The sequence below is a fragment of the Spermophilus citellus genome (genome assembly GCF_964194105.1).
Source record: "Spermophilus citellus genome assembly, chromosome: 3".
Lineage (NCBI taxonomy): Eukaryota > Metazoa > Chordata > Mammalia > Rodentia > Sciuridae > Spermophilus > Spermophilus citellus.
The window spans coordinates 42,986,964-43,005,868 of NC_138184.1; the positions used below are offsets into that span (position 1 = coordinate 42,986,964).

The 18,905-nt window shown below is 34.9% G+C and overlaps 1 protein-coding gene across 5 annotated transcripts in view; it reads left to right on the forward strand.

Moving 5' to 3' along the window:
- The window catches only part of SATB1 (SATB homeobox 1), a 75,351-nt gene that overhangs the window by 3,437 nt on the left and 53,009 nt on the right, over positions 1-18,905 (forward strand). For all 5 annotated transcript variants that reach the window (XM_081288267.1, XM_081288266.1, XM_081288268.1 and 2 more), the window contains exons 2-5: positions 977-1,211; positions 4,917-5,093; positions 5,861-5,987; positions 6,764-6,887. In XM_081288267.1, the coding sequence (XP_081144393.1) occupies positions 1,001-1,211; positions 4,917-5,093; positions 5,861-5,987; positions 6,764-6,887 (639 nt within the window). In that variant the 5' untranslated portion in view covers positions 977-1,000. The remainder of the gene's footprint in view (positions 1-976; positions 1,212-4,916; positions 5,094-5,860; positions 5,988-6,763; positions 6,888-18,905) is intronic.

Sequence of the window (18,905 nt, forward strand, 5' to 3'; positions counted from 1 at the left end):
TAGAAGTAGTGTGAAAATTGATGCCCATATAAAATATAACCGAAGATAATATTTGGTTTATATAAAAATTAATTACAATGTTAACTTTGTTGCATACTGAGATTATTTTTTGATGCTGGAGATTGTGTTTTATCAGTATCATTAAGAATTTTTTGAAAATGAGCTTGGCTCTTCAATCTACTGTTTATATCACAAAGTATTTTCAAGTTTTTGGTTTTTAAATAGCATTCTATTAGTAATGGACACTAATAATGGACAGTAATATTGACTCTGAAAGATGAATTGTAATGCCCCTGTACCTAGGATATTTGAGGAAACCCTCTACTTCTTCCTGTTTGCTTAGGGGTGAAATGATCTAGTCACATGTTTGACCCAAGCCTCCACCAGGTCTTTAACAGGTTATAGGAACTCTTGAAACTTTAATAGCCGAAAACTTTTTCTCAGCATCATTAACTTGTGAAGCCAATGGGGAGTTTAAAAAGCACTTAGATGTTTGCTATCTTCTTTTGAGATACTTTTTCCATAAAATAAAAATATATGTAAAACTATAAACATGTGCATTAAATTTAATATTTTAGACTGTGATAATCTTTCCTGTGATAATGTTGCTGTTATAAGTTTGTAATTTTTAAAATTGGGACCACATAAATATAACTTGTTATTCTTTTCAGCTTGTATTTATTCTTGTTTTAAAAGTAAACCCATTTTTCTTGCTTTTAGTTGTGTTTATGGATGCCACATTATCTTTTTATTCATGTGTGTTGGTACGGTTTCCACAAATTGTTCTATTAACTTGAATAGAAATGTACTGCTGTCATCTAGAAATGTAGTAACATCTGTATTTTATAAAGGGTAAGCAATTTTATAAATATATTTGTGGAGAGAAATGTTTAGAGATAAAACATCTATGTTGGACACATGTATAGGCACAGACCCCCAACCAATTGTAACATGTCTTCTTTTTAAATCCTGGCAGGTGATCTTTAGACAGTGACTGAGTATGGATCATTTGAACGAGGCAACTCAGGGGAAAGAACATTCAGAAATGTCTAACAATGTAAGCGATCCGAAGGGTCCACCAGCCAAGATTGCCCGCCTGGAGCAGAACGGGAGCCCGCTAGGAAGAGGAAGGCTTGGGAGCACAGGTGCAAAAATGCAGGGAGTGCCTTTAAAACACTCGGGCCATCTGATGAAAACCAACCTTAGGAAAGGTAAATACTTTGGAGCCAAATCCTGGAAAGCTGCAAGCTCCCGTGTCTACCCAAGGTCACTGTGTCAGGGTACTGGTGTATTCTTTTCCTGGATTCTTTCTGATCTGAAATGAGTTACATTCTGGGTTGTAATGTCAATCATGTGTTGAAAGTGTATGCTCAATTCTTGGGTGGAGCCTCTGACTCTATTGAAGGTTGGAATCATTGGACTTTTTTGGATGATAAGGATTTAAGGAATTAAATATAGTAGTCTTAGTTTACACAAGGGTCCATTTATAAGGTGTTCCTGTCATAAAGACTATGTAGGTGGCTGTTGCTTAAACTAACCCTGATGAAGAGTAGGACACTTAGGTTGTTTGAGGACCGCCTTAGCTTTTCATAGGATTAGTAGTTGTAAGGCAATTTCAGAGATCATGGAAATCTTACATAAGATGATATAAAAGTTTGGTGATGTCATTTTTGTGGTTTATTTTCTGAAGAGCAAACTCATTATTTAGCAGTAAAAAACCTGATGATTCTGGTTTTAAAATTTTGGCTATATTTGGGTATTTTGGGTAAAGGAAGGGCAGATTTAGGCAAGTTTATAAAGGGAAGATGTGCAAGCCTGCATGACTCTTTTTCTACCAGTATTAAATTGATGAAGTTTAACAACTTTGTGTTTGACATTGTTGTTCCAGTAAAGCAGTGCCTATGGTGGTATTATGTATGTGCTTCATAAGGGTCTTTATTTGGTCTATGAATAACATGTATAAGAATCAGATTTTCCTTACATCTGCTAAGTAAAGGATAAAAATGCCATCTTTTAGCAACCAGGAATATTAAGTAGATAAAGTTAGAAGGCAGAGGAATTTCATTGTGTTTGATGCATAACATTTATCATACAATCATTTATTTTTTCTTGGTTTGGCGAAAACAAAGAATATATTGATCCTGAAATGAACAGACACAGCAGTCCGTATTGTTAGATCTTTATCTATTAAAAATGGAAAAACAGCACTTCAGCAAATTCTTTGGCCTCTACTCATGATTACCCTATTTATTGATTGTTTGCCAAGAATGTATGCATCTTAAGAAAGCCAGGGTAAGAGCATTAAAAATATAATTTATTACAGCTTTTCAAACAGAGTGCATTAATATTGTACTGTGAAGCACTGGGGCTCTATAAAAAAGACTTTCTGACGCCTGCAAACATATAAGTTCCATAAATTCCTAAATAGGAGATTTCAGCTGTCTCTGGTATTATGTGATATTTGCACAGCAAACTTTAATGCCAGGACAGTTTTAGACAAGGATTCTACAGACTTCACTGCTCCTTATGGCAGACGTGCTGTTTACACAGGCTCATAAACCTTCAGCAAAAGCTTCTAAGACTGCCTTCAGGTTTAAATCATGTGGTATTTTTAGCATTCAGCAGTGACCAGTGCTCTCCCCTTTTAATGCTGGAAGGTTATGAAGTTGCTGTAGTTGGAAGTCTTGCCAAACACTAGCACGAATAATCAGACAGTTCAGAGAAGGCTCCTGTTTAGCATTACTCCCAGTAACAGGAGGGTAACCTTGACAGTTTGCTAGAAGATTTAGCAGCTAGATTTGTAATTAGATGATACTACTGTTGCTTTATCTATAGCCACCTTTATTATCTATAAAGGTGCCTGTGAATGTGATCAATAAAATACAAAGTATATCCAGTATCTCTTAATAGTTCGAAAAGCCTACAGTTATGTCATGGGTCTGCGGAATTTTTTTCATAGGTCTGAGAAGCAGCATGTAGTAGAACACATCTATTTCATGCCATAAGAGGAAAAATCAATGTATATCTTTTTGTCATACTAAACCAACTCTTTGAAGACATCACAGAGGGAGGAGGAACCACAGTATAGTAATTTCACTTCCTGCTCAAATGCTTTTTTGAAAAATGTATTCATAATGACTTATTTTAAAATGCATTTTAATTGTAGAAAGATCTGTGCTAAATCCAAATAACGAAATTACTAAAGCCTTTTGGTAGTCCCCCCCCCCCCCCCCCCCCCCCCCGCAGCATCATCTTATTTTTCATGTGCATGGTTTCTGTTTGACAGGTGCTAGATAAAAATTGTGGCTGAGATGAGAAAGCACTACTAGGAAAAAGGGGTTGAATATTTTCATTTGTTTAGGAGATTTTGCCAAAATACCTTCAAGCCAAGGAAGAAATCACCAGTTTGCATATTGCTATTTTTGCTGTGGTCTTCCCAAGCCGTCTTCTGATCCCTGACGGGTTCTCTCTCTGGTATAAAACAGCTGAATGAATGACAAGAATATTGGCAAGCTCTGCAGCTTGTTTTTCATGCCTTGCCTGTTGGTACTTCCGAATGAGTTTGTGAGCTTTTCTAAGTAAACCTAAAGGGGTTTATTTGTCAGGGCTAGAATCTCTTGTGAACAGTTCACTAAAGCTTTGGTGAAGACACACATGTGGAAAAATGTAGCTGTTTTATTGCCGGCTTTTGTTCATCAGAAACAAGCAAATAGAGAATTTGTAAAGGGCCTCTCTGGTGTCAGTAGGAAATCCTGATTTTCAGCGACGGTTGGCATGCACTAGGTATCTTCAGAAGTTGGTAGGATTCTGCAAGTCCAGAGGACAGAGAGCTTATACAGGCATGGATGTTGTAGGACTAATTGGGGATCCTGGGTGCCCTGTTAAAGTAACCCGTGTCATCATTTATGCTAAAGATGATACCCTCCTGGCAGTTTGCCACAGTACAGTTCAGATGCATCTGTTTTTAACCCTTTTCTGTTATCATTGGAGGTCTGATAGTGCACTGCATAAACACCTTGAGAACTACAGCAGTTGATGATTTCAGTTTCTGGAACAAGCCTCTTTCTAACAGTGGTATGGTCTGTGCTTATTAATCATTTGGCTACTGAGTTATTACACTGGATTAAAGTAAACCAGGAGAGAGCACCTCAAATCCATGCAGATTTCTTGATCCTAATATATCCTGATAAGGCCATTTTCCTTTTCTCTTTCTCATTTTTATCATATCTACTGAGATAGTTAATTTTAAAGACTTATGGCCAGCATAGTGTCTTTTTAGTCAGGTAGATGAAATGAGTAGTCACAAAAGTAAATGTTATTTATCTACATGGTGCACATATTGAAATTATATGTTAGAAGCATCAGTTTGTTTTTTTATTTCTTTTATGGAACCAGTGGGAGTAAATATCTCAAAAAGCAAGAAAATGATCATTTTATAGTCAAAGATAATTTGTTTGGACACAAACAGGAAAAGTTTATTATTAACAAAAGCATGTAGGCAGCAAGAAGGTGGGTTCAGACAACTGCAGCGAGTTGTTTGCATACTGTAAACTACTCAGCAAATGAGATAAGACACACTTATTTCTCTCTTGTCAGCATTATTATTTGATCAAAAAGGTAATTCTGCATTCATTGCTTTTGGAAAATACACTATTAAAATTAGAGCAGGGACCAAGTTATCTTAGGACCAAGTTCACATTCTATTTTAATATTTCTCCTACAACTTAAGAAAAGATTGTATATATTTATATGTGTGTGTGTGTGTGTGCCTGCATTTTTCTGCCCAGTCTGCCTTGGAAGTACAGTCTCTTCTCACTGTTGTGAAGATTTGTTTTCATAGCTTAGGTTTTCCTTCCCCCAGACTGTATTTCTGAAGATTGTTGTTTTCTGTCTCTTTTTCTCTGTCTTTTTGATAGGAACCATGCTACCAGTTTTCTGCGTGGTAGAACATTATGAAAACGCCATTGAATATGATTGCAAGGAGGAGCATGCGGAATTTGTGTTGGTGAGAAAGGATATGCTTTTCAACCAGCTGATAGAAATGGCATTGCTGTCTCTAGGTTATTCACATAGCTCTGCTGCCCAGGCCAAAGGTAAATAATGCATACGTGGGGTTGGAAAAATTGCTTGGCATCCTTTGTTTACCTCGAAGAGAAATCAGTGAATATTTTTATTCAGATAACTGTAGCCTGTGTTTTACATTGCTTCCTTATAGACTGTGACTTTAAAAAATTGGCTTAATTCAGTTTGGTTTAGTTAACACACATTTTGCTCATGTGGAATGTCGAGGTAGATTTTTTTTTTTAAATTACTTCAGCTGAATCATTAGTATGCTTATTGACCTTAATAATCTGCTCCACTGAGGACCCACAAGGAAGTGAGGAGCGTATTTGAGCAGATGGACTGTTGAGAGTCAATTTGCATTTATGACTGAATATCTAGTTCTGTTTCTTTTATTCTGTTTCTGATGGTTTTATGGGCTGTAAAGTATTTTTCAATGCTGATTCCCACTGCAATAGAGAATCTTATCTAAATCGTAAAGCCATTTAGAACTGGTTCGGCTATGTCTTATTAGAACTTTCTTTAAGTTAGGAAAATGTGGCCTTATGCATAGGTTTTATTGATGGGGTTTTATTTCCAAAATAATAAACAACCCTATAGTCATTTACATAATTTCACGATTTGGAAAGCTAAGCTGTGAATATTTTCATTGACCTGCCTTTTAGAGGGAAGGGAATCATTCAAACAGAAATAACAATATTGCTTGTGGTGGGGGCAATGGAGGAAAAAAAAAAACTTAAACTAGATATATTATCTGAGAGTAAAATATTCAGTGACATATTCTCTTTATCTGGAATAGGGCTAATCCAGGTTGGAAAGTGGAATCCAGTTCCACTGTCTTATGTGACAGATGCCCCTGATGCTACGGTAGCAGATATGCTTCAAGATGTGTATCATGTGGTCACATTGAAAATTCAGTTACACAGGTGAGTCAAGGCATCGATTCTAGGGCAAAATATTCTCTTTACCTGGTCTTTTGAAATAAAGCATCTCTGGGCAGTCTTCTGTTTTTATTTAACATGAATTTCAGAAACATTAATCCAGATTGATTTTTTTTTTTTACCTTAACTCCTTCTGCTTTTTTCCTTAACTTCAGTGTATAAAGACACCTCTCCCCAAATTTGTAGGTTTTTGCAGGTTATCAAAAGGCAGGACTTTTTTTTTTTTTTTTTTTTTTTTTTACATTTAGTCAATTAAATGATGCATTACAAGAAGGCATTTTACATAAAGTTTACTTAAGAAAAAAATATTTTTGCATATCATGAACAGTGCCATCTGTGTACATTTTGTGAAAGAATGCCTTATTCACTATTGCCTCGATCTTGTTTATTTATATATTTTTTTCCATTTTAGTTCGTATGAACAGAGTAATGAAAGGAAATCAGTTAATACGGTTAATGCTTTTCACGGTGGCTCGTGAGAAAGCAGTACACCTTAAATTGTCTTCCCAAGCGCATCAGAGCAGGAAGGTAGAAGTAACATGAAAAAATAGCCACCACAGGCAGCTGATGTATAATTCATGCATCGATACAGCAGATGTGTTGTATAAAGTAATTAACTAATCGGAACAATCAGGAGACCGAGAGCAATCTCCAGATGCATCTGTTTGATGCGCAAAATGAAATCTGTCTGTCTTAAAGGAATGTTCTGCAGCGGGATGCAATCTTGTAATAATCCCCTTTCTAATCTATGTCTCAAATAGTTGCCCCAAACTAGAAGACTTGCCTCCCGAACAATGGTCGCACACCACAGTAAGGAATGCTCTGAAGGACTTACTGAAAGATATGAATCAGAGTTCGTTGGCCAAGGAGTGCCCCCTTTCACAGGTACTTAGCATAGCATGTGATGAATAATAAGGTGTCTCGGGCAGCCTTGACTGGAGGTGTGCTGGGGTTCCACAGTTTAAAGCAACTGGTACCTGAAGCAGGAATGTGCCAGAAAAATGCCAAGTGACTTGACCATGGGTGACCTTTTAAAATATTCCTGATTCATTCTGATCAGAGCCTTTATAGGAAAAACATTTGACTCCAATACTCTGCTAGCTAGTTTTTAAATTCATCTCCTGAGTGCTCTGAGCATGGTAGCTATATATTCTCTGGAGTGCCCTTTTTAAGGAAGAGTCAAGGTGGTAAGATTTTCTCAGAGCTGCATGGGAATAACTGTCATTGTTAACATGCAGGACTTCACCATGCTCTCTGAGCAAAGTAAGAGTACAGTTATTGGCACCTTAGTTCATTGCACAGAAATGGAAAAGGAAGTATTTAGTAAAAATAATTATAAAAATAAGAACAGAAATCTCTTTCCTGGATCAAAAGGTCAAATTAGTTATTGCTCATTGGGATTTTATAGCCAGTTTTGTATCTTTTTTTTCTGGGGGGGGGAACAGAATCTCCTCCCACCCCTTCAGAGATGCATATTATACCATTAGTGATTTTTGAAATGAGACTGATATTATTATTATTATTATTATACTATTTTTGGAATGAATGTTTGTGGAGGGTAACTAAAACTCTAGGTAGGGACTACCCTTGCTTCCAGATTTAAAACCAAACATAATTTTTTATAATTCTCTGATGATTTCAGATAAGAAGAAAAGAAAAAGAATGCTGTGGGCCTGTTCTTTGTAGTCTGCTTACACGGTCACTATTAATGTGTTATAATTCTGTCCCTCAGTGCCCAAACCCATTTTAAGGTCATTTCATGATATATGGTATAATAGTGCTGGTGTAACTAGATTTTTAAGTTTTATTTTAATTTAAGTTTAAAATGGAATTTAAGTTTAAAATGGAATTCTGAATATTAGTCTGTTAGTCATTTGACTTGAATTGTATGACTCTGCTGTCAACATTTCTGCAGTTGAAAGAGACTCAAAGTGTATTTCTACTATAATCTGAATAGCAGATGTATGTTTAATGTAAAGCTCATGAAGATTACTGAGTACCTTTGGAAGGAAGCTTGTGGGCTTTTGTGCTGCTGTTTCATGGAGACTCCATGCATTTCAGGTGTGCAACATGAGTCCTACAACATTGTTTTGATGTTCATTAGCAATTTTAGGATGTGGCAAATTCTAAATTAAGCTGTAGCCACAGATTGTATGTGTATGTTAAGTATCCCTTTCTTGCAATTTAGAGCAAACATTTTTTTGTCAATTAATTCAGTTACACCTTCAGCTAATCTGTTTTTATCTTGCCTCTCTGACCCTTGTAATAGATAGCACATGAATCTATAACCATCAAATAAGAGTAATTTAAATTAATTAAATGGACTTAAACCAAAAGGATGACATAATGAAACAGGGTGACTCTTCCTTCTGGAGTATTTTACAGACAACTCCAGATAACAAGTCACTTGATTATTAGCATATGGACATTTGAAATGACCTAGGACTAAACTTTGTTGTTGTTGTTATTTTAACTCAGAGTTCAAATATAATGTAGGCATCCAGTATAGGAATCTCATGTGTCTTCATGTTACTAAATATCCCATTGATCTTAGAAGTAAATTTATAGACTTAAGGCATCTACTATGAGCTGGAGAAGAGGATGCTAATACTAATATTTATTGATAGTATAAGGGAGAATTACTTGTTAAATGACACCAACATTCAGCCAGTAAATTCTGCCTTACTGTTGCTTATGAATATAATTGTGAATTTACTTGATATGATCATGGAAAATGAATTGAATGTAGACAATTTTAAACAGAATGACAAAATGAAATTTAGGACTTGGTTTTGAAGTCATATGTTGGTGAATTTCTTTCAAGAGGCATTGGGAAAAACACATAACCTTGTGTAGCTGAAGACCCCATCCTAATAATTCAGTGATGGAACTAGGCTGAAATTTCAATGTGAGTTATAATTACAGTCTTCCTTTCTTAAAAAAAAAAAAAAGAAAGAAAGAAAAGAAAAACCGGGAAAAAGAAATCAAATTTTAGCAATGGCTAAATTTTGAAATTTTTTTAGCATTTAATTATTTTAGCATTTAATATTTTGAAAAAAATCAGCTTTTCTAAATGAGGGGACATTTTTTGTGTTTTATATTTATTTATATTTTGCTGCATCATCTTCTGTTTATTTTTTAGAATGAATTCATGAATCTAATACTTGGAGTATTTCCATTACAAATTATTTTCCATTTACTTCTCCATTATATTTTTTAAAATGAGAGATGATTATTAACATGAGAGATACAGGCTTTCTAAGGCCTAAACCCAAAATATATAGTGACTTTGATGAAATCACTGTTTCTCCTGTTTGAGATTTGATGATGTAGATATAATGGTGAAAAATAAATATTGCCTTACTCTTGTGCAGAATGGAACTCAATACCAAGAAATTCTATGAGATGGCTTTACTTCTCCCACAGAGTTATTCACTCATGTGAGAAATTTCAGCATAAAATTCAGTATTCACATTTTACTATATGTTAAAGGTTTGGTTTTGTTTAACGTAATAAAATACTTTAGGAGCAAGAATGGCTACAGGCTCCCTGAATGTTACATTCAGCAGAAAGTCAACTTTGTGGGCAGGTAGAGTCCCTCCAGAGACCAGAGGATGAGATGGAGGGAATGGAATGGGAAATCACAAGGAATTTGCCTGGGTGTTCAACACCCCCTGCCTCCAACACTCTTAGGAGGATTGTCTGACACTTGCTAAGCAAGTGTCCAGTTGGACTTGGAGTCTTAGAATTAAAAGGGATTATCCTTCCTAGGCTCCTCCTTTGACAGTCGAAGGAGCTAGTGTCCCTAGAGATTAAAGTGAAGGTGCTGGTTAATGACTGACCCAAAAGTCCTGATTTGCGAAGTCTGTGTCCTTGCCCCATGGTAAATCTTGAAGTGTTGATTTTATAATGGATACTTATGTTTTGGTGCAATACTTATGTTTTCTTTGCTAATATTTGCAAGGTTTTCTGTAGCAGAAATTCCATAAGTGGATATGTAGTTTGATTTGAAACCCATACCTTTATTTCTGCTATTACTTTCCTATCATAAATCTGCCCAAATAGATTGACGTGTGTTTAAGTTCTGTGTATCATGCGTTTGTTTATTTTTATGAAATGTTCTAAGACATAAAAAAAAAACTGCTTAGTTTATTATAGATCTGAGGTTGGGTGTTTTGTTGTTGCTTTAGCTTTCTTCAGTGGATGTGGTTAGATAAGTTGGATGTCGTATTCTAAACTGCAACCGAGTAGGAGAAAACAAAGTCTGATTTGGTGACAAGAAAGCCTGTAGTTGGAAACTTTCAGAGTTATGGATTTGGGAGGTAAATTAGGAGGTAAAAAGGACAACATTTTAATTTATAGTGAAGCATTTATATTTTGATGTTAATTTTCCCTGGAGTTTAGACATTGAATTTAAACTTTGGCTAAAGATATACATTCTGATACAGGGATAGATCATTTTGTTGCAAGTAAAAGGTCAGCTGTTATTTCTACAGCCTAATGTTTTCTTTCTAATATTCAGGTCCAATATTTCTGAGAGATTTTAATCTGCAGTATCCTTCTTTCCTCCTCTTCTTTAACACACACACACACACACACACACACACGACTTTCACTTTTTTTAAGGCATTGGATCATTTTCTATTTCATTTCTCATTTGGTGAAAAGAGATTTCCAAGCCAAGTCCTCAAGTGAGTGAGACTTCTCAATTTTATTTTCAATTAGTAAAATATATGTAAAATAACCTTAAATCCAAACACTTCTTTTAGAAGTAATATTAAGAAAGGTGATTTTTCAATTTTCCTTTCTCTGACAGCTTCTGAGAATCTAACATAGTACTAGCAAAACAGATAAAGGAAACTGCCTGCCCTCCTAAAGCTTAGCATGAGGTTGATTTTCTGAAACTTGACAGTCATTTCTATATGCATATAATAAACTAAATGTTCAGTTGACTTTTCAGTATTATAAATAATACTGGTGCAACAATTTATTGTTATGAAGTGTTTTTCTTAAAAACAAAATGGACTGTTGTTTCAGTCCCAAAATATGAAGAAATGTTTCTTCAAGTTTTAAATAAATATTAAAAATCACATTCTTTCAAGAGAATATCCAGCATCATTATGAATATTATTGATTTCATATGCATGACTAACCTTTGAAATTTATTCACATATTCATACATTTATTCACTCAAAAATATGTATTGAAAAAGTAATCTTAAAGAGTATTGACAGTCTGCTCTGCCAGGCATCTAATTTCCTATGTCATAATGAGGATAACACATCTTAATAGTTGGATAATAATACATGATTAACTTTCATTTAGTGCTTTTGATGTATATAGTGCTTGTATCACTCTAAGTTGTAAGTAGATAGTTTTGTTCAAAGGAGGACGCTGAGGCCCAGGATGCTGAAGTGAAGGCAGTGGCTCTGTGGGCAGAGCCTGGGAGCTTAACCAAGTGTCCTGGGTCACCAAGGAAATTTAAAAATAAAAGGAAGGGGCCTTTTCAGATTATTTTGCCATGTTTCATAATGCACTTTGATTTCTCTAGAGTATTGATAACTGCTGGTTACTTTTCCAATTGTATTTATCTGTACATGGAAGATTTTCTTTGACATATGTGCTTTACATTTTGTGTCTTTGGTTTTCTTGTTTATATATTGACTTGCACCATTATATTTCAAACCCCCAATTTAGAGCCTGAGGGAATGATTTAGACCATGGGGACCCACTGCTGGATAATCCAGCATCAGGGAGGGGCCAGAAGGTTTGAATGTGTATAACTTGTGCTGTCACTTCTCTCCCCCATCCTCTCAGTCCTCAAGATAAGGAGGTACAACAGAATTAATAGTCCTTTTTTTCTTCTTCTTTTTTGATCTGAGGTAATGTTAAGCATTTTTATTAGAAGCAGTAGGTAGTCAGATTTCTCGGGTCTGTTTGAAAGTGCAGACCTTTGTCATCAGAGTGGCTTAATGTGATGGACAAAGGATATAACTGGCAGTTCCATTTAAAATTAGAAAGTTTTCTGTTTGAGATGTGCTTGGAAGATCTTGTACTTACCCCTTCCCAACATAAAATTATAACTCGCGTTGTTAAGCATCATGTATCTTGAGGAAAAACTTGATAGACAATTTTCTTGCCTTTTTAGAATGGCAGGATTTTTTTCCTCGAACCTTAACCTACTGACCATGTGAATCTGAGATTTTGAATATTTGTTTTGTCAGAATAATCAAATAAGTTAAGAATAATCAAAACAGACAGATACACACACCCAATTTTTCCCTCTTTCATTGGAAACTGCTTGATTACAACACGCAAAGGCACTGAAGTACTTTATAACAAATAGGATATTATTACCACTTTCAGCAGTTGTATTAGTGGAGAGATATATACAGTAAATGGTAAGCCAGTTTTACGTGAATAGTTGTGTGAATTGAAAAGTTTATTCATTCCAGATAATTTTTTTTCTCTCTCTCTCTTTTTTTTTTTTTTTGGACAGTCATGATATCATTCTAGATGTCTGTTCTGGGTTGTTGTTATGATAGATCTAATCTACCAAAAAAAAAAAAAAAAAGTCTTCCAAATCGCAGGTTTTCCATTTTGATTCTACTGTCTCAGGCTCCTTTTAGCTGAGACACATAAGGATTCCACAGTAGCTTGATGTCAGCTCTCCTGTCACCTTTCACGTGTATTAATCAAAAAAGCCAAACTTAATAAAGCCTCTGACTTAAAAGAGATTGATCTAAAATATTTTATAGCTGCTATCTTTTTCACAGTAGTGAAACATAAAAGAGTTTAAGCCATGCCAATTTAGAGAGTGCTTCACAGTGTGGAAGTACTTCATTTTCACTTAATAGATTTTTGCCTGTGCCTTGTTTTAGATCTGAACATGTTTCCTCTGACCTCAGAATCACTAACGCAGAGAAAATTACCATATCATGAGAGCGTTGCCCCTCTTTTTTTCCCTGATGCATAGAATAATAAATATTCCCCAGGCTTAGGAGTAGACATGATCTGAAAGAGAGCCTATTAAATGCTATTTTCTAATTTATTAAAAAAAAAAAAAACTTAACCAAGTCATGCTCAAACTAATTTTCTTGTTAAATGGAACTAGTTTTCAAGGGCTTTTTTTGAACATTTTTTCCCCCCCATCAATTATGACTGAAATTTCAAGCTGGATTCTATCTGGATTTCCTTTTGAAAATCTGCTTTATTTCATGTCAGATGTGGGCCCCAAACAAACTCATAAACAGACCAAAACAAAACAAAACAAAACAAAACAAAAAAAACCCCACAACACCCTAAGTTAAGAATAATCAAAACAAACAGATATACACACCCAATTTTTCCCTCTTTCATTGGGAACTGCTTGATTACAACATGCTCTGAGGATAAAAAACATAAGAGAGCCTTTAACGTAACGGGAGAGAGCCACAGCCCTGGTTCCGCAGCTGGTTGCCAATTGAAGCAAGGAATGCTCTGGCTGTTGGGACTTTTAAATCTAGACTTAAAAGTTATTTGTTCTGTTTAGCATTTTTAAAATGATTCTATTAGGAATTGTATGTGCTTCAGTTTTAATTTTAACTCATAATGATTGTAAAGCACCCTGGGATGCTTGCATGAAGGGCGATACAGAAATATAAGATTGTATTGTGTGCTAATATGCTCTATTATTATGGGGTGCTGGAGTTTCATCGTGGACAATTCATAAGGTGGCAGAATTCCTCATTGTAGAAAGGTGGCTGACTTCCATTAAAATTTTTTTTTTAAATTTATTTCTCTTATTTGTATTCTTAAAACTTTGTTCTCCATCATTTTCTTTAGAAAATATCAGTTATTTTGTATTGCACTATTTTCCCGCAGAAATGCTAATCTAATTTACTTTACTCAGAGGGTTAAAGATGCAAACCAGATGATACCTTGGAAGTTGGAAGTTAAGAAAAGAGTAAAGCTTTAATTGTGATTATTCTTTGAGATTGCTTTCTTATGTAGATAACAAGACAGAGACCTTCATTATTGAGTACCACTGACTATCAGAGGCATACACTATTTTACTATCTATCCAGTGTTTTTCCAAGGTCATCAAAAAGTGTATAGCTAAACTGAACCAAGTATTAACTTTGTGAAATGTCACAGTGGGCATTTCCCTTGTATTGAAACTCCTGGGTTATGTTAACATATGAGAACTTGATTTCATTTTCTTTTTACTTTTTAATGGGGCTATTTAGAGTAATGCATTTCTTTAACGACTTCATTCTGTCATCTTTTTTTTTTTTTTTTTTTTTAATGTGTGTCTTTTGGTATCATTGCTCTTTACCATCTCTGTTACTGAGCTCCTAGCATCCTAGCAGTCCGGAATGTGAGCTCTGCCATGACCAGCATATGAGGTTGCGTAAACTGAGTCTCCTGCCTCAGTTTCCTCATCTATAAAAGGAAGAAGAGAATAGTACCGATTTCTTAGTACTGCTATGAGAATTACATAAGTTAATACTTGTAAAACATTTAGGATAGTTTCAGTTCTAAAGTGTATATCAACTTCGATTGTTTTTGTAAAATGTGAGCCTGGAGAGTTTGAAATAACACTTGTTTGGCTCACATGGTTTAAGAAACTTTGTTGCTACATGGATTTTGATGCAAGTTTTTTTTTTTTTTTTTTTTAGTAGAAACAACCAAAAACTTTTTACTTGTGGAAAAAGACCCTGTTATAATTCATTCTCACCTTGAATGGATCCTCTTAGCACCACCCTTACAATCGTAATAAATTATGATGTATTTTTAAATGGAAGTGAGGAGAGATTCAAGCCTTGTGCTTTAAATAAGTCCATTTGCAAGTTAAGCAAACAGGATACCTTAAACTAGACAATGTCAAAAGGGATAAAGATACCTCCTGAGACTATCAACAGCATATGAGCCTATGGCTTTAACTGCCTTCACTCCCATTCCCCAGCACCCAAGGCTCTGACCTTCTTTTATCACCCTAACTTTCCAAGTTGTCCTGAAATTATCTATGTGATAATTAGGCTGCTTATGTTCCTTGTAATTGACTGAGCCAGAGGAACCAAGTTTTATTCATCACAGCAGTCTTAGATGCTGACACATAGTAGGAACTCAGGAATATTTGTTGAACTAAACAACCTCAGAGACTTGGTACCATGTTTATTGCACAAATATATGATGCTAGTAGTTTTATTAGTAGTACTTTACAGATCTCTTATCTAGAATGTCCTATCTTATAAATTGTTTTCCTATTATACTTAATTACAGATAGCAAATAATTTCTGAATTTTTAAGAAAGCCTACTGATATTTCAAATCTCATGTTTTTATGTATTTTTGTACTGTTCTTGAATCTATGCACAAAGCTTATTGTGTTTATCAGCAGAACAGTTGTCTTAGAGGTACAGGGGACCCTGAGATTTGAAAAATGCTACAAAGGACATAGTTACACATCACAGTTAAGCACAAGCTTTGACAATTTTTTTAGCATCTCGGCACACATTTAAAAAATTTCTTTCACAATTGAACATGTATTTCAGCCTGACCGATAATTTTCATTTTGCCTCAGTTGTGTTACTTTTGAGACCCATACATTTTTTTTTTTACTGTCACTTCCATTTGTGTATTTTTCCCTCATATTTAAGTGAAAAACAAAGAGGAAAAATTTCAATAACAGACCCAATGATTTATAGACAAAGCTGCCAACATGGAAATATTAACAGTCAGTATCACCCATGTTTACTGTCAATGTCCATTCTTCAGTTTTAATGTTCTACAGTCCACGTTTGGCATTGGTGACTCCATTTGTGGTTATAAACATATAGTGTTTTAAAAATCAGCTGTATAAAGGTCCAGAATCACCTGAATTTAGAGAGAACTGCAGCGGTAGATAACTGTTCAGCCATTCCAAAAAAGGGGCCTTAGGGACTTGGGGTGTCCACTCATCTGCGCAAGCACCAGCCCAAACAGCTATGGACAGGCTCTTTATTTCATGATTGCAACCTATCCCAACATATTTTTACCATTTTGCCATGACTCTTTTTTTTTTTTTTTTTTTTAATTATGGTGCTGGGGATTGAACCTGGGGCCTTGGGCATGTGAGGCAAGCACTCTACCAACTGAGCTATATTTCCAGTCCCTTGCTATAACTCTTGAAGAGATGATTACCAGAGAATGGCATTTTCCTAGACTGTGAAAGATTTCCATAATATTTATAGAGATGAAGCCAGATTAATATTTATTTTAATGTCCTAATCCAAAGTCGATATTGATTTATATTTATCTAGTAGATATTGGAGATTATTTAGTTCATTTCTCTTTATGTTATAACCTCTGTGTGCAGTTAATTTGAAATGTGATACGGTCTTAGTAATAACATACCTTCTAACAAGTATTTTATATCAAGTTCTTTATTTACATATTCAATTGATTTGAGTAAGAAGGTTTCCGTATAGTAAGAAAGATTTAGATAGGTACTTTATATAAAAGGATGGAATTAGAGAATCTGGTCAAAATATATCATCTGGGCATTATATAAAATTATATGGAAGAACCATATGAACTGTACACCAACATTTTCTTTAAAAGTTATGAATTGGGTGTTTAAATAAAATTTCCATGTTTATAAATGATCACAGTTTCGTCTTTAGGAAATTTATTAGGAAAATTAAAACAGAATTGGGTGTGTTCTTTTTTTATATTCCTTTAGAGCTTTGTACTTGAGTTTTCATTTTTAACAGTATATGAGGGTTGGTTACTTTATTTGAGATGCTGTTTTCAGGATTGATCAAAATGGCAAGAGTCATAACTACGACTACTGGAGTTTAAGTAAAATTCACAAGTGATTAGTCTCTTTTCAATAAATTGAAATTCCGAATGTACCCCAGTTGTATCTCCCAAGAGAATTGCTTAAAAAGCAATAGAGGATCCAGGGGGAGAGATTTGGGGAACAGAAGCTTAAAAGCACAAATAGAATATTACACTTGGAAATCCTGCTTTCCTAAATTGAAGCCCATTTTCTGTCTTCCCACCCCCAAATACCAGAAGGGGACCTGTTAATTTTCAACAGATTCATTCCATGTCAGTATCTCAGACGAGACCTTTTTTTAGGACTTGTTTGTGGTATTTGATATCCCTTGGGATTAAAAGCAAACCTTATTTACAGGGAATCTATTAAAATTGTATTTGAGTATGGAGTTGATTCAATCGTGTTTGAATGTGGAGTCAAAGTTAACATTTGACATTTCAGTTTACCACAGTCATATAAAAAACAACTGTGGAAATTCAGACCACAGGTTAAATAGGACATGCACAAATAGGGTGATTGGACTGTATAAAGTTGAAACTCTGATAAAATGAAAATATAAAATAATGAAAAGCCAGTAGTTTGACAGATTTCTCAGTAAATGCTCATTTTATTGAAAATTATAAAAAGGTGCTTAATGCCTCTGTACCATTAATACAATACATTAAAAGGTTACTGTCAAGATTAGTGTTCCAGCCATGAAAATTAACTCTGAGGCTTTATACATCACTCTGCATAGACTGAGAAGTTAAAGGGTTTTTTTTTTTTTAAATATACATTTTGCATGTGTGGGCATTTATTTCAGAAAACAATTATTTTAGACTTTATGCCAAAGACATTAGCAATGATGTGTTTTCATCTAAAACATGGGCATAACATACATATTATAGACAAGGTGTAACCGTGAAATTTGTCTTATAGAATTAAACCTGTGCAAGATTATTCCCCTTGCTGTCTCTCCAGAGTATTCCAATTCAAAACATACATTCCTTCCTACAGAAAAAGATATTCAGATTCCTTAGTTGAAATTAATTAGCATTCAGAAGCCAGATAGCATGTTTTTGGGTATTCATGAGATCTCTGTTTGAAAAAAATGTTTTTAACTTGTAGAAATGTGTTGCAACACACAGATGGGAAGAAAAAGAAAAAAAAAATCTCTTTAGCAAGCACTGTGTGTAAAAGGAATATTACATTTTGCACGCTCCTGATTGCTCTGTGTAAACAGTTTTTGACATCTGTCTTTATAGTTTTCGAGGAGAGGAAGACTTTGTTAAAAGAATCATTTTTATACAGCAGTCACCATTTCAGTCTTGCTTTACCTGTATTATGAAAGCAGATGGTCTGCATGTCTTTTGAATATTTATAACTATCAAAAACAATCTCTTGCTATTCACCCTTAGGCTTATGAGATGTCAGGACTGTTCTGGTTGAAAAAAATCATCTTGGGTGTTTACAGAAAGAGGATTACATTAAGCTGAAATGACTATACATTTTCCAGTTTAATATTTGTCCATCAGCTGTTTAATCGTATTTAGATAATTGTGTAAATAAGATGTTGTAGCCCTTGCCCTCTCTGCTGAGGGAGCCGAAAGCTTTAAACATGGGTGAACCACCATCTTGTAGGTTGCTGTTTCTGCCTCCTCCCACCTCAGTTAAACCATCTGCAAGTCCTGGGTAAGTTTTGATCCTGATATCACAGTCCTGTTTAAAAAAAAAAAAAAAAAAAAAAAAAAGTATGCAAAAAGCCAGTATGGAGATCACATGAAATGCCAGGGAGCTGCTGGCTTCCGGTACAGGCTGTTTAGTTTATTAAGAGTATATTGTAATATGCAAATATGGTATAGCACTCCTGTTACCCTTTAAGCGTGGCATGGCTTTCTCTTTATTCTCTATGAGCCTGTGGGGCTCTGAGGGTATTTCAGAAAACTTTTGGTATAGTGGGGGTTAACTGTTTTTTGACTGGAAGCTGAGCAATCAGAGATAACAGATTTTGCTGTGGTTGGTTGATTTGGCAGAAAAGCATGAACAGTTTTGGTTTAAATGATTGAATAACCTGATTAGCATTGTTTTGGGGTGGGTTTTTTTTGGTTGTTGTTAAAGGCA